General features: G+C 40.0%; 2 protein-coding genes across 2 annotated transcripts in view; both read left to right on the top strand.

Annotated features, from left to right (window-relative positions):
• The window catches only part of LOC138042961 (BTB/POZ domain-containing protein 10-like), a 19,236-nt gene extending 14,854 nt beyond the window's left edge, over window positions 1–4,382 (top strand). Inside the window, exon 8 of the mRNA XM_068889048.1 lies at window positions 376–4,382. Coding sequence (XP_068745149.1) covers window positions 376–590 — 215 coding nt within the window. The 3' untranslated portion in view covers window positions 591–4,382. The remainder of the gene's footprint in view (window positions 1–375) is intronic.
• An 871-nt stretch (window positions 4,383–5,253) lies between these two features.
• On the top strand, window positions 5,254–9,089 carry LOC138042960 (dnaJ homolog subfamily B member 6-like). The gene has a single exon (XM_068889047.1). It carries the CDS (start codon window positions 5,383–5,385, stop codon window positions 6,151–6,153), a length of 771 nt encoding a protein of 256 aa, XP_068745148.1. The 5' UTR covers window positions 5,254–5,382; the 3' UTR covers window positions 6,154–9,089.
• Window positions 9,090–16,801: the final 7,712 nt, after the last annotated feature.

The raw sequence follows: 16,801 nt of genomic DNA, 5'->3' as shown, positions 1-16,801 counted from the left end.
TTTTTAGACCACCAAGTTGGAGTGTTAAAACAAACAACAGTAAAGTGGGGCACTGAAATGTCTTGATCTAGTTGAAAGCACAGAAACTGGATTGGTTTTCCGAAATGTCACTGAAATGTCTTGACCTAGTTGAAAACACAGAAACTGGATTGGTTTTCCGATATCCAATACTTTGGTATATCCTTTTTTGATTGAAGGGCATTCATTGCAATAAGAAGTCGAAACACTTGCAGCCGGCGGTAAGCTGGCGTCAAATTAGGTGTGAACTTCCTGGTTGGTTGACTATAGGGTATTGGTTGCCATGGAGTTGCTTTTACTTATAAATGCAAAGTGACTTTACCACCAAATGATGGTCTTTTTGTGATTTTTCGCTAGTAATTTACAACTACGTACAACGCCCTTTCGTTCGCATGTCCTGGGAAAAAGAAGAGAGCAAGAGCCGCCATGTTGATTTCCAGTGCGTCAAGACGAAGACTGGTACGCCAGGACTTGTGGAAGCTGTAGATGAGCCTGCTGCTTTGGCAGCGGCAGGCGCCGGACCGCATCCCCCTGCAGTCATCCTGGGTGCTGATCCAGAAGATATTGAGTGACAAGTGGAACTAAGCAGTTGTCTTGTCCCACAGGAGCTTTGTTACCCTGCTGCCTATAACAGTCTCGATGCGGGTAAACAATAAATAATGCTGTCGCTCAATCTTGCCATAACCTTTGAAGTACATGTAGTAGAATTCTGATTCATCTACTCAATTGTATTATCGGTCGCAATTTGTCCTATAATTCGGTTTAAATGGTGCGCTAACCTTGTTTAAGTTCTTCTAAAGAATTCAAGGCCCAGTTGTTCCAAACCCAAGTTGCCGATTAAGTGTCAACTTTGATATCAAACTCTTTATCAGCCAATGAAGATTTCTTCAAAAGCACTTTGATTCCGCCAGATGGCTTTTTAAAATAAACGCCAAGACACTTTACAAAAGGGGTCGCTCCACGCTCTTCTTTTGTTCGGTATCATTTAAAACCAACTGATTTTCCAAGATAGCGATTAACAAACAGCAACAAAGAACAAAGAGACGGAACTCCGAAAAGATATTTCCAGCTCAAGAAAAAGGGACTGGGATTTAAAATAAAAGAACGACAGATAATATCTCGGACACATTGTTATTAGGGACTTTTCTATTGCGCAAGTTATCACAGAGCTCTGTATGCAAATCATCCTCGTGTCCCTAAGGCACCACGCCTCAACCTCGTCCCTAGGGTCTCTCCTCTTCCCATCCTCCCGCTCCAAGGAAGGGAAGAAGAGACACCCTGGGAACGAGGTTGACCACGCCTCTTATAATGGATCTTATGTTTAAAAGCACTTTCCAGAGCATTTTTAACGAGAGAAATTTAAAACCGATTCAGTAGCGTTTATGTGCTTTGAAACAACTTGGCTTAGAATTAGGCCTGGGATATAACTGATCTGGTGCCCGTTTTTCGAAAGCCATTTAAAAAACTGAAAATCCATTTGTATCACTACAGGCCACTTTCAAGATGTTGCATAAGTATTGTTTTTATTTGCTCTTGGGACCATTGTAAGTCCCAAGAGAAACTGGAAACGTTTTGGAGGGCAAACAAAGAGTATTACGGTATTTTTGAAAGTGTCCTATGATCCTGTTATTCCAAGACACTGGTCTTTAAACGTGTCTGCAAGATAACAAAACCCTAATTATTTTTTGAAGTTTCTTGTCTGGAAGCACCATGTTTTGATGATACGTAAGAGTAAATAATGACAACCAGTGTGCTTCCGAAAAGTGGCGAGGCTTTCGAGAAACGGGCCCTTGGTTACCGTCAGCATGTTAGTGAACTCAGTGCGCCGGTAATTTTAGACGAAGTCGATAGACCACGGTTTTCAACAACAATTTTATCTCCAGAAATTGCCACAGTAAGTTGCTTCATGTGGATAATTGCTTTACTACCAAGGGCACCCAATGAGCAAATTAAGCCAAAAGCCTATGAGAGCCATTTCTAGGCTCCTTGTAATGTACAAAAATTTGGTTTATCAACGGAGTTGATAATGTAAATTGACCACCGTACAGAGATTCTAAAAGCTGACGTTTCGAGCGTTAGCCCTTCGTCAGAGCGAATCGTTGGATTCGCTCTGAAAACGTAAGGAGGGAATGCGAATGTTTTAGGTGATGTTTAAGTAAAAAAATCTATTGCTGTTTGGAAACGTAGAACCAAAATTCTTAGAGCAGTTTGACTCTCCCGAACAAATATTTCACCGAAGATTATCGTTGGTTGCCCCTGAACTACTGTGCTCTTGCATGCCTTGCCTTTATCTTCTAGGTTTGGCGGAACTGTTGAAATGATTGTGCTATTGTTTTTCGGAATAAAAGAAATGGAGTAGAATTGGACAGACGAAATAGAAGTAAAGAAATGGGAAAACATTATTTCTTTTCTTTTCTCGTCTGTCCGTCTGCCTCGTACAGGAAAGCTTGCGCAAGTCCATGCAGAGATGTACTCAAGCGAACTGTACTTTCGGCGTATACATAATTTTTTTTGTTTGTTGTTGTAGTTTGAATAGAGCGAGTTTCAATCGAGTGTTATAAAAAAAAGTACGGAGACAATCCGGTAAACCAATCAAAACTCGAAGTAATTACACGTAGCCGACACAAAGCGCGGGAAAATGTGCACGCGCAAGCCACGATTTGGTTTGGGTTTCACTTATGATTGGTTGAAAAAGTGGCGTGAGAACTTTGAACCAATCACTGAGTGAAGTAATGCAAAACCAAAGCAATTCGCTAATTACTTTCGATACTCATGAAAACCGCTCTAAATGAAGACTTCCGTCAGAATTAAGATTACATGGTAATAGTAGAGCGCTTTAGCGTATATTCTTGCCTTGGGTCAAAGGCTAATTCTGGGCCTGGTTGTTCGAAAGCCAATTAACTTAATCCATGATTTTTGTAAACTTTTGTTTCATGTTTTCAACTTTTGGTGAAAGTTTCTTTTGCTTATTTTTGATTTTCAAGATTGACTTCTTCTAATATAAAGTTTTACCGAATATCAGCGTTGAACAACATTTGGGAGTAAAGAAATAAACTCCTTCTTGGGTAATTTTAAATCTGGGATTAGCGTTAATCGGCTTTTGAACAACCGAGCCCTGATGAATGAGTACGTTAGCAAGCTTGCCGCCTGAGAAAATATATTGCTGGCCAGTTGGGTGCCTTGGCTGTGTTGTTCTTAGAAAACGGGCTACCGGATCAAAGGTATTAGGGAGCTTTTCCTAACGACGACTGCAAAGCCAACGAAAACGTCGCTTTAAAAGAAATATTTGCGCAGTCGTGACTTTGTTGTGATCATTTTATCCTGTTCGCGTTGTACACCGCTGGCAACGTAACCTACAACGAGTAGATTCGCAAGGACTCTGTTTGAAGTAGAGTGAATGTGTGTACTCACATTCCCGGATCACATTGCCGTCAAATCCTTGTAAATAGGGAGTTTAAGATCTCTGACGCCGATGTTAACGAAAACGTGATTAAAAATGGATAGTTGAGGCTTGTTTTGCTCTTTTCCTCAGTATTATTTCATATGGTTCGAATTCTACAAAGAACTAGTCTCCTTCGCAGACGTTTTTTGGATGTCACGCAACGCTCCCCCCCAAAGAACCGTTCTTTGGGAGGAGCGTTGCGTGACATCCAAAAAACGTCTACGAAGGAGACTAACAAAGAACCCGACCTATCCAGGAACTAATTGAGAGGAAAGGTTTTGAAACTGGGAGGTAATTTTAAAGTTCATCGATTTGCGCACACGTTTTCCGTACGATTTGCCCTTTTCACTTGGCACATTTGCAGAGAACGTAAACGAAACTTACAAAACTGCAACACGCACGCAGAGCCGTTGTTTTGCCCATCATCGTTGACGTTCGCGTCGAAGATCTTAAAGTCCCTAATGTGGAAATTTCACGTTGTTGGGGAAAGATATGTTCTTAATACCTGCCGCATGTGCAGCATTCCCCTGTCATTTTGTGTAAGGTGTATCAAATATAAATATATTTCGAATTAAGAATAAAGCTCGCGCTCGAGACAAAGTAATTTATTTTCTTGCCCAATGATTCAAGCTATGGAGGAAGAAGAATGTTTCTATTGGGAGGTCAATAGTTTAATCGTAACCCTCGGTTGAGCTCTTTTTAATACAGACTGTAAACATGTTTAGTTTCCTTGTTTTGGTGGAAATTTTAATTGTTGAGTAATAAGCCATAAAGAATTTAGTTACCATGGACGTCATGTTCTTGTCGTTTCAGCAGTCATTTCGCATTAAAAAAAAATTAAATTTGGCTAAATAAAATTAAGAGTGCGAAGTAAATTTGCAAGTTATAATTTAAAATTGTTATAAAGGTAGGATGAACCCTGTCTCTGTCTCTCTTTGTTTTTCGTGTATTTAGCATGGAGTCCGGGGGGTGGGTTAGTGGTGATCATGGCAATTATTCCAGCGGTACGTGTAAACATTTTCAACTTTTTTGTCATAATACAAACACGCCAAACGTCTTGGATTTTCGTTCATCTCTTCGGAGGTCGAGGAATACCACGCACCATGTTATTTGGATGAGGACCAGATTTTGACGGGTTTCAATCGAGTTTCCTTCGCACCTTTGAACACTGATAGTTGCATTTGAAATAGAGTTTCGTGTTTTATTGGAAATTATCTTTCCACTTAACGAAGCCACAAACCCTGACACAACTTGATTATACGCTTCTAGAGTCCTATAATTCTTGAGCTGATCGTTCGTGTAGTAGCTTGTCTGAATAACGAGGTAACCAAATAAATCGGATTGTTCTATTGGTGGGATAATGAAAGGGTCCATATTTGGAAAGTACTGTGACGTCACGTGAAAACCGATGATTCTTTGGGGTTGTCAGTTGTGAATGCAACTGACCCCAACAATTGCGTTGATTGATCTTGTGGGTGCGTTAAATAGCCCATTTCCGAGTTGCTGCATGCCTCAGTTTCAAAGCGAGCCCTGGTGCACAACCATTCAAATGGAAATGAGTTGTGTATTCTTCTGCAAATCAAACTCATTTCCCTTACAATAGTTGAGCACCAAGACTCACTTCGAAACCGAGACAAACAGCTACTCGGAAATGGACTATTGATAATCTTGAACTTTGGAACTCAAAAAGAATACCAAAATCGCGTGACTTCACTTTGTGAAATTTGAACGGGTCGAAAGGACAACAAGTGGTGTCCTTCAAACCCAGTTCCCAGAATCCTTTCCGGTTACTATGACGTCATTTCTGAACCGGCGAAACAATTTATTTCAGCTTCGTTGAAAGCTCGCTTCGTCAATATCAGACTTCGTTTTCGTTCTTATCCGCAAAGAAATGTAACTTTATCACGTCTTTGCTCGCCAAAATGTCTGAAGACTACTACGACATTCTTCAAGTGCCGAGAACAGCAACACAGGACGGCATAAGAAAGGGTTATCGAAAACAAGCGTTGAAATGGCACCCTGACAAAAATCCAGACAACAAAGAACAGGCAGAAGAAAGGTTCAAGCTAGTGTCAGAGGCGTACGAGGTGTTGTCTGACAAAAGCAAACGCGAAATATACGATAGATATGGAAAAGAGGGACTTTCCCCAAACGGCGAGCGCCAGGATGGGCACAGTGCATCATCCTTTGAGACCTTCCCATCGGATTTCTTCCGTGACCCAGAGGAAGTCTTCAGGGAATTTTTTGGTTCAACTTCGTTCAGTGATATCTTTGAGATGGCGTTCCAAACCATTGGTGCCTTCCGCGATTTTTCTGCCAGGGAAGATTCGTCGAGAAGAAGAAACAGAGGGCGAAATTCAGACTTTTTTCAACCAAATGCCTTTGAGGATCCCATCTCAAATCGGTCCTTTCTTGACGATTCGGACTTTGAGTTCGATTTCAGATACCCTGAAGGTTTTTTCAACGACGACGAAGTCGACACCCACGCATTCGCCTCGGGGACCTCAAGACGAGCAAACCATCGAAGTAGCCGAAGGAGCACTGGAAGGGAATCTCGCGACAATTATCCGAATTTGTATGATCCCTTTCATAGTTTTGCAGGGTTCGGGGAATTCAACAGAGTGTTCGACCATTTTGCAGATATTGAGAGGCATATGTTGGCGACCATGCACAGAGTGTTTGGCAGACTTTAATACTTAGAACTTATCATAGGTTGAGTCACTGCATCAACGCTGTACATTGTAAAACTGAAATTGCTTATTACAAACATAGGTTCCTGGGTGTGTTCTTGAAAGACATGACACTTGACAGGAATTTGAAAGACAAAAGAAAAGCCAGGAATTTGCATAAAAGTAAGCTTCCAGTAATAAGTAATAAGAACCAGTGTGGGCATGTAGGTGGTTGTTCAAAATCAAATAGTAAGTTTTTTTTTTCTGAAAGTGGGTCATTGAGTATTTGTCTTAAAGCAATAACTATTATTGACAGTTGGTCATGTGATTGAGATCTAGCTCAACCCGGACCGGCGAGTTATTGAATTTGTAGTGATTTGGCCATTTCAATCGTCTGCTTTAAGATTTTGCATTTAATCTTGTCTGGTTGAGGATGGCTAAACTTTAAAGTGCACCTGTGAAAAAAATCAATTCTTTTGTTTCTTTGGATTTGAATTTGAAAACTATGGTAAAGGAGAACTGAAGGCCAAAATAAGCAATTCTTCCAACATTGTTTTTGGAAAGCCTAACAGAAGTAAGGTTACGTGTACGTGTGGGGTTGTTTCCTCTGGTTTTCTGTTTTTTGTGAGAAAATTGCGTTCGAAGTTGGGCTTTTCCCTCTGTTTGCTCCTTTTCAGTGCGGGCTCAAAAACTAAATCAGCACCCTGCTGTATGTGACGTATGACATGAGGAACAGAGATGTCATAATCAAGAGAAACAAGGTGCTGCTGTGGATATTTTCTTCCTTGTTTTTCTCTTTCTTTGCAGACTCAATGTTTACAACAAACATAAGTTAAAAGCACTGCTTCAGTATGGGGCGCTCTCGCATGTCTTCCCCCATATCATACGTCATAAGTTGCAAAAATGACTGCTGATTCCTCCATTCTGAGCCGCAATGCTGATGGCTCAAAATCGAAATAAAAAAAAAATTTAGGTGGAAAAACGATGGATATGCCAGAAAAAGAGTGGAAAACCATTATTATGCATGGTCTCAAGTGTAAATAAAAAATGCTTATCTTTTTGCCTTCAGTTCCCCTTTTAACTAAACACCAAGCAACCAAAGTTTTAAGCCTTGCTTTCAAAAGACACCTGTTTATTTTAACTGGAATTTTCCTATTTGATGGTCTGCCATTACTAACTTTAAGATCTTGAGAGAGCTGGGTCAAGGAGAAATAAGGCTCACTAGGTTAAGAATGCAATGCATGTGTATGCCACAGAATTAATATGTAGCACGGGAATTTTGGGCTTTCAAACTTTTAAACTCACGTTTTTGCACATATAATAAGCTGCATTTACACCCTGAAATTTTAATTAAGCTAGTGAGCCTGTGAAGTCACTTTCCCCTGGATCCCCCCCCCCCTCCCCCACTGAGGTCCAATTGGTCAGTTTTGAATGTGAGTAATGGTGGACCATGAAATCTAAAACTTGCACTGAAAGTAAACTGCCTTTGGGTATAAATCAAAGCTGAAAAATTTACCAGTCAGTTGTTAAGCAAACAAACACTTTCAAAATCTGAAGGAAAAAAGGAAGTGAATTTTTTTTATCACAGGGGCACTTTAAAATACCTAATCACTGTATTTGCATGTAATTAAATTAATTTGCAAATTACAAGGCACAGCAATATTCTTGGTTTTCATCTTCCTGACAAGGTGGTGATGTTGGTTGGCAGTACAATACAATTTCTTTTTACAGAATTTGCATAGTGATAAAGTAAATTTCCCAGTGGAGAGACAGGTTTTTGACCGAATGCATAAATGGTGGCCAAAAATGTATTATTTTGTTTATGTGCTAATGTGACTCACTAGCCTGACTCTCAAGCAAGAATTCTTTTGTATTATTTTTGTCCATGCAAACGAGGCTAGTGAGGCTAATTAGCACATAAACAAAAGAATATTTGTTTGGCCGACATTTATGCATTCAGTCTGTTGTTCTTGCCAACCAACATGGCCGCACCATGATATTTACCAGCAGTAACCATCATTATTGATATGCCTCCTTCCTCAAGTGATGGCATTTAACAAGGATACTAGATAATGATGGGAGGGTATTCTAAAATTGCTCCTTGAAGAAAATAATTATTAGTAATATTTTGTTATTATTGCTCAGTGCTGAGATTATGTTAAAACTTATCACCTAAAATTAAAATGATTTATAAACCCTTTTGTTTGAGCTAGTAGTTAACAAACTGTGAGTATTTTTAGTGATAACATAACAGAAATGATTTAATTAATTCATGGCATCACAGGCTTCAAGTTTCCTTTTAACTCTTAAAGTTCTTCACCTTCCTTCTGTTTTGGTATTGTAATGTTTGATTTTACCCAAATGCCAGAAATATAACTTGTCAATGGCAGAGTAACCCCTTTGAGGCTTAGGGTTAAAGAATAATATTATCTATTCTAATGTAGAGTGAATGAGTAGTATGTGCACATAAATGCCAGGAAAAAGTTTGTTGTACATAGTAGCTCTTTCAGCAGCTCCACTGTCTTTCATGGTAATGCTTGTTTTGCATGTGACATTATTCACGTAGCATAAAACAAAATATCACAGGTAGCAAGCATTTTACTGGCTTTTTGAGGAATTTGTATAACTGTACTATGTTTGATTTTATTTAAGTTGGTCTTTAATTAAAGGCTTAACGATGGGAACAAATACTTCGGTAAATTTATTTAAAACAGAAAATTGAAAAAAGACAACACATAACTTCCAGTTTCTATACATTTTATTGATTGTTTGACATGGCTTTAAGAGTACAGTGATATAAAAACCATAATTATTCTACTGATCACTGAAGACAAGGTGGTGATAACGTTTTTTTTTTAGGTACTGTAATAACAAGGTGATTATTTTGTGACATTTAGGTGGTTCCAATGTATTTTGAGTAATTATTTAATTGTTTAATATCAATAAAATTAACTTGAAAATTAAGGTACTTTACAATCTTGAGAAAATTACATTACGGTATGCATGATCCGCTGGACAACTCTGGTCGGACCGTGACAATGAGGGGGGGGGGGGGGGAGGGGAGAGGGGGGGGAAGGAAAAGCCATCGAGGAGGAAAAGCCAAGCCCGAGAAGCACAACAGCAGGGTAGATCATGGCTGTGGTGGATTGAGTGATGAAATAAGACATCACTCCTGAGCTGACAACAAGTAGAGCAGCAATGGTAAAACACCGCTAAAACAGATTTAAAAAGTAAGCAAAATTAGGAGAATATCAGCAAAGAGCAGACAAAAGGCATGCATGGTACAATCTCTTTAACGTCGGATTACGTCGCGGGCAAATCTATCTAGATAATTTAACATGGCCTTCACCTTCGAAGAGAGGCTTAGAGATCACCCAATCCTACCCCTACTTTAATTATTTGAAGTGGTTTTGTTCCACAGTAGGAGGGACGGGTCGTCAAGAAGCCTCATTGTTTTGTTCGAAAGACCTCGGTTTCGGTTGTTAAAGAAAAGATCTGCTCCCGAAAATATTCGTGCCCCGTCAGTTTTCCGTCGTATTTTTGTCCAAGAAAGCTAATAAAATGAGGAAGATTTTTCTTGGTCACTCAAAAATTCGTAATTAACGTTAAAAGGAGCAAATTTGAGTGGGAAACTGATTTTAGTGTTTTCTTTTGTTCTGTAAAGAAGTTCTATGTTTTTGGAAAGCTTATTTTCTAAGCTTTAAAAAGATGTATTGCTTTTCCCCTAACTTTAAATACTTTTTGAGAAAAAACACTTTTTTACAATGCTGATTTCACGCGGCTTTGCTCTTGCCGAAAAAGGGGGTAGTTATCTGTGCGCGACAGAAACGGCTACCCAAGGTTGGGGAATTCATATTCTATTTTGGTATGCTCCGCGGTGAGAATTAATGACCTCCAAGTAAGCCCGAATGGGTAATTGATAGTTGAGGAGTACGTGTTGAGCTAGCCTGTGATCAGGCGCACTTTTCTCTGTCTCTTGAAAAAGAACGCCTGATCAAAGGTTAATCGAGCAAAAATAGTATTTCGAGGAGTTTAGGTATTCAAGTTATTCTAATGCAGACATTCGCCTCTTGAGAAACGAGAAAAAAAATAACGAAAACCAAACGAAGATAACTTCAAACAGCTGAAAATAATGTTTTCCATATATATTTTTTAATGTTTCAAAGGAAGTTTATGAATCAGAAACAAATATTTAGTCAATCTATAATATTAGTCAATCGGAGGCCGCCCCATGTTTAAATATTTGTAACGTATCATGGTTGCCCGTCTTGTTTTGACAAAAAGAGCTTTCATATCCGTAGCCCTTGATGGTCTTCATATATCTCCTATCCACTTTTATTTTCACCTCTTACAGGATGCAATGCGAACTCGGCTTGATAGCAGACCTCAGTCACTGATGGTAGAGCAGCGGACTCCAGTGCAATTGCATGCTTATGGGTTAAGAGAGTGGAGAATCATTGTTTCATTTTTTGCCTCCTTAGCGCAAGGCGATCGTTTTCCATTCACTCAGCCAAGAGGAAAAAACTGAATGTTGAAAGGGCATTGCATAATGAGCTATCTCTGAAAATATGAACAATGCCGTCAGCAGATTCCCTGGTTAGGAAACTAAAGCTCGAGAAGTTTTTGAGCCGCGGACGGCAACCGGAAGTGAGATGTTTTCCTTCTTAACTTGTTTTGACTCTATCACATTTATATTGCTAAATATCCTCTCTCTAATAGAGGCATTCCAATAAGGTTAAATTTGGTTAAACATTTAAGGATACATAGGTGATAGCCATTGGCCATTTTATTTCGCTTTGAAGTCCACACATATTAAGCTGCCGGGAAAGTGAAAATTGCCGAAAATGAATTCTAAAAACATATATTTTTTTATTTTTCCTGGGCAACTAGTACTCTCCTTTGTTTAAGTTATCGTTGACAAATTTCAAGCTATTCCTCCCCTTTCTCCTTTTTATAACAGGAACCCTTCTCGAGCTGTTATTATCGTGTTTGCACAGTTACTTACGAACTCCATAGTGACTACAGCGCTGATTAATTCCTTTCCGCCAAAGGCCTACTGAAAAAGGCTTTGCATAATAATTACAAACAACGTCTCAGTCTGAATGCACTGTCGTTGTATGAAACAGCATAACTGCTGCGGGAAGCGCTTTTTGACAATTCTCTCATTTAGCCATCACTTGGCAGTATATTTGGCTCGGGAGTGTCAAAATCCAAGAACGTAAATTGTTGTTGTATAGCTGCAAGAATGGAAATGCTTCGACTATATTTGCTGTTAAAATTCAAAGGGTCTTGTAGCTAAGGGTGATTCTTACAAAAAGGTACACTTACCTAATCAAATATTGACTGAATGCAAATAATATGTTTAAGTAAACTATCTAGGATATCTATGTACAGAAATATAGATATTAATTGCATACCAACATTACTTCTCACCAGCCTATGTGGATAAACTGGATTGAACAGCTGACAAATCATCAGTGAATAATGATTTCACCATCCTCGGAGACCCGGGGGCAGTCAGTCGAGACGAGACGAGAATTGGGACTGGCGTAAAGTTTTCAAGTAAAGCGAGAAGTAACCTGCGATCAGGCCCATTTTTAGCTTCGCCCATATGTTCTCTTATGTCGTCGCGCGCTAAAATTGGGCCTGACCAAAAGTTTCTTAAGAATTCCCGACGGTCGGCCAAATTTTGGCCGACCAAACTCGTGATCTGATTGGCTGTTGAAACGCCGGAAGTGAAAATGCCATCGTGATTGCGCGGAGCTCTCGCGAAGTTCTCGAGGCTAATCCGCCATAAGTGTACGAAAAAATTTGCTGCCTTTTGTTCTTACAATGCCGTGGACGGTGCAACTTGATTTTATTTGTATAAATGGAGATATGCCATCTGAAACATCCCATAACTTGTCCAGAATCGGGTTTGAATCCCTGGAAAGAGTGAAATTAGCGATTCCGTTGTCGGGCTCTGTGGCCATGTGGTTGAAAGCACAGGTAACCCAGGCTCACTGTGTGCGTCACGTAGGTATTAAAATATGGAGAACATATGAGGCGAAGTTTAGGTCTGAAAATTTGCTAGAAAATGGTAATAAAAATCGATAAAACTTATCATGTGGTGGGCTGTTGTTGTCTTTAATACGTACACGAAGTTTCGGGGAAAATGGTCCCCGTTCACGTTCCTTCATAATATAGTGACAAGGTAGGAGACGGAAGCCAGCGTCGGGACTCCGATCGACCCAAAACAAGCACGATTTTTTCCGCGAAAATCAAATCCAGTCGCTAAATAAACACGCCAGGTTCGTGGAATAGGAATTTCTCTAAACCATGAATCCACTGAAGCATCTCCAGGTAGCAACGTAGAGCCACCAGACTCCGTAAAACTTGTAAGTTAACCTGCTAAAATGGCGGCCAGAAAGCGTGGTACTCACGAAGTGCCCAATTCAAAATGGCACTGAACTCTGGACGCCTGGTGACGAGTATAATAAGTTCTGGAGGGAGGGGAGTCCCAAATTCCTAAAAACAAAACTCACTGAGCAATTTTTTGGGACTCCCCTCCCTCGAGGGAGACTTATTATACTCGCCGATGCATATTGGTTTCCTGGATGAGACAAAGGACATATATATCAACAGGAGGAGATGCTGATAAAATCGCAAGTTTATACACGAATGCATGTTTTGAACATCTGTGTATCAAACGGCATTATTTACTTACTGTACATGACACGGTTTGTTTGCACAATGTGGAGTCAAGATTGCTTCATAATATTTCCAGTTGATTCAACTTAAAACTCGCACTCCAGAAACTAAAATGGCATGTTTCCAGAGAGACCAATTGTACAAAAATAAAAGAAACTTCGCGAGTCCATCTTACTGTTCGTACTCCATCAAAAAATTAACGGCCAAACTTATCATGATTTTACTGCGCGCAATTCTAGAAATACACTGCAACTGCAGATATTACCGAAAAAAAATCACCAAAGAAACCTTCATGGGCAAGCACGTTAAAGGAATAATGCATTTCTCTTTTTTTTCTTTAAAAATCTATTGCCAAACCGTCCAACGACAGAATGCTAGGTTATCTCAACAACAAATTAAGATGTCAAGCTTAAAAGATTGCATATTCAGTGAAGTTCGGAGGAAAAATTACACCGGCCTTTGCCGCAATATAGTCGTAGAAAACATTACCCATGTTTTTCTCAAATTAAAGCCAACGGTAACTTTCGAATTCGTTTATAATATTCCTCCCACGGTAATTAACTGTGGTCAAAACAAACTAGCGTGAATCTGCCGTCCACGCGTGTATTGGTGTAATGGAAGTAAATTTGATTGGCCGATGAAGGACATGTCAATCGATCAAAAAAAGTGGGCGGAAGGAATTTCGAAGAGGAATTTGGTCAGGCTCGCCAACTCCTACGGAGCCCTGTTAGAGCCCCCCGGGTGTGCGTATACTTTTTATATACTTCTGGCGAGACTTTTTTACTTTGGGCGTGACTCTTGTTTTTATTTGTGTCAGTGGCGCGACTTTTTTTTCAGCTGGCGCGACTCTTTTTATTTGGCGCGACTTTTCTTAATTTGGCGCGACTTTTTTTATTTGGCGCGACTTTTTTGTTTGGCGCGACTTTTTTTATTTGGCGAGACTCTTTTTTAGCTGGCGCGACTTTTTTTATTTGGCGCGACTTTTTTTACTTGGCGCGACTTTTCTTAATTTGGCGCGACTTTTTTTATTTGGCGCCACTTTTTTTGTTTGGCGCGACTTTTTTTATCTGGCGTGTCTTTTATGCCGGCGCCTGGATACGGACCTTATGTATCCCTTATTATAGTGTAATAAATATTGTAAGCAATAATCCTATAAACCCTTGAATAACACTATATAACCTTGTATACCTCTATATACCCTCAAGAGAGGATGAGGTGAGAGAACGGATCCCCCTGCTCCATCATAGTTTTTTAAAAATCTATTTTTAGTTTAAGTTCTCGTTCCCAATGCCGCGCTTAACTAAAGTTTCTTTCCGTTATTACAACTGGCAAATCAGGTGCCTGTGTATGGAGGGGGGGTGGGGGGATCTGCTCGCTTACCTCATCCTCTTCATACCCTTGACTACCCTTGTAAACCCCTATATACCCTTGTAAACACATGTATACTCCTATACTGCCTATATACCTTTGTGGACTCTATATACTCTTGTATACCTTTGTATTCCCGCATAAAACCTTGTATACTTTTGTGTGCCATTGTATACCTTTAAGTGCATTTCTGGACATAAGTACCTATATATCCCTTACAAAAAGTTAAAAAGCGTTTGTAATTTTGTCCGTATATTTCAAATCGGGGTTTGTAGTAAAAGACGCTCTCTTCTGGACCGATGTTTTTGATAGTGTCGCTAAGGTAGTTAGGTAATCCAGTGTGCCATACTGGGCATTAGGGGTGTAACGATTAATCGAATTCTCGATTAATCGCGATTATGACCGTTCGGTTCGATTCACGATTATTTGATTCCACGTTTCGATTTTGGTTCGATTTTTTGCATACCTTTCCAAAAGTGCCCTCAGTGAGTCATTATATTGTAAACTTAGAATGCAGATCTCAATAAGATGTGCATTTTTCATTAACAATCGATCAAAGACGCTAACTTGCAGTTCTTGCGCCATGTTGCTTGGTAAAAATGTTGCCCCTCTACCACCCCTTGAGAATTTCCAATAAGGCAAACCATGTGCGTGTTCATTGTCACGTTCTCAAACATGGCGACGAATGACCAAGCGATTGTGAATCCGCCTGCTTCTTTTCGATCCGCAGTGTAGAAATATTATGGTTTTCCGACTGAAGACGGAACAACAGACAAGTCTAAAACTATCTGCAAAATTTGCTTCGCAACTTTCAAGTATTGTGCCAGTTCGACCTCAAGCATGAGCTCACACTTAAAAAGTCAACACAGCATTGATGAAAAGTCAGAAGTGTTGCAGTCAAAGACGGCAAAAACTTCGCCGGGTGCCAAAAACAGTACTGAAACTGGACAGTCAAAAATTCAGGATGTTCTGGAGAATAAGTTGCCGCGGTCGGGCAACAGAGCAACGGCAATAACGAAGTCTATTGGAGTTTTCATTGCAAAGGACATTGAGAGTTTAGGGTTGTATGTTGTTTACATTGTGTATCATCTTGCAAGAATTAAAAATCATTAATATTTTGCATAATCGAATCGAAATAATCTAAACCGAAAGGCAATAATCGAAATCGAATCGAATCGAAAGGAACATGAATCGTTAACCCCTACTGGGCATCCATATTCCATTATCGGACCGTCTAATAAAGCAGCAAAAAAATGACATAATAACTTCGGTTTTGAAGCCTGACTTTCGGAGAATTAGTAGGATACACAAGCTTTTGGATGCTTTCGTGGTTTTTTATCAATAACGCTCGAAACGTTGGCTTTCAAATTTCTCTATGGTGGTCAATATGAGATATCAACCCACTTGACAAACCCATTTCTGTACTACAGGACGAAACTAGGTGGTGGAAAGTAGTGAAACTACTTCCTGTGGCGTAACGAAGTCAAGCTGCCAATTATATTGTAGAGGAGAACGAGATCTTAAGTGGAATGGCAGTTGCCAACTACATAAATCACGCTTTTTCGGGGTATACTGAGGTATACAAGAGTACACAGAGGTATACAAGGGTATAGAATGCAAGGGTATATAGAGTCCACAAAGGTATATAGGCAGTATAGGAGTATACAAGGGTATACAAGTGTTTACAAGGGTATATAGGGGTTTACAAGGGTAGTCGAGGGTATGAAGAAGATGAGGTAAGCGAGCAGATCCCCCCCCCCCCCTTTCCTACCATACACAGGCACCTGATTTGCCAGTTGTAATAACGGAAAGAAACTTTAGTTAAGCACGGCATTGGGAACGAGAACTTTAACTAAATGGAGCTGGGGGATCCGTTCTCTCACCTCATCCTCTCTTGAAGGTATATAGAGGTATACAAGGGTATATAGAGGTATACAAGGGTATATAGGGGTATACAAGGGTTTATAGGATTATTGCTTACAATATTTATTACACTATAATAAGGGATACATAAGGTCCGTACCCAGGCGCCGGCATAAAAGACACGCCAGATAAAAAAGTCGCGCCAAACAAAAAAAGTCGCGCCAAATAAAAAAAGTCGCGCCAAACAGAAAAAGTCGCGCCAAATAAAAAAAGTCGCGCCAAATTAAGAAAAGTCGCGCCAAGTAAAAAAAGTCGCGCCAAATTAAGAAAAGTCGCGCCAAGTAAAAAAAGTCGCGCCAAATAAAAAAAGTCGCGCCAGCTAAAAAAAAGTCGCGCCACTGACACAAATAAAAACAAGAGTCACGCCCAAAGTAAAAAAGTCTCGCCTGAAGTAAATAAAAAGTATACGCACACCCGGGTGGCACTAACAGGGCTCCGTAAACTCCACATTAAGTACCAATCGAAACTAAAATATAGCCTGATCGCAGGTTAGACGAGAAGTAACCTGCGATCAGGCCCATTTTTAGCTTCGCCCATATGTTCTCTTATGTCGTCGCTCGCTAAAATTGGGCCTGACCAAAAGTCTCTCAAGAATTCCGGACGGTCGGCCAAATTTTGGCCGACCAAACTCGTGATCTGATTGGCTGTTGAAACGCCGGAAGTGAAAATGCCATCGTGATTGCGCGGAGCT

Source organism: Montipora capricornis, chromosome 3 (assembly GCF_036669925.1).
Source record: "Montipora capricornis isolate CH-2021 chromosome 3, ASM3666992v2, whole genome shotgun sequence".
Lineage (NCBI taxonomy): Eukaryota > Metazoa > Cnidaria > Anthozoa > Scleractinia > Acroporidae > Montipora > Montipora capricornis.
This window is presented reverse-complemented; position numbering and strand designations above follow the sequence as displayed.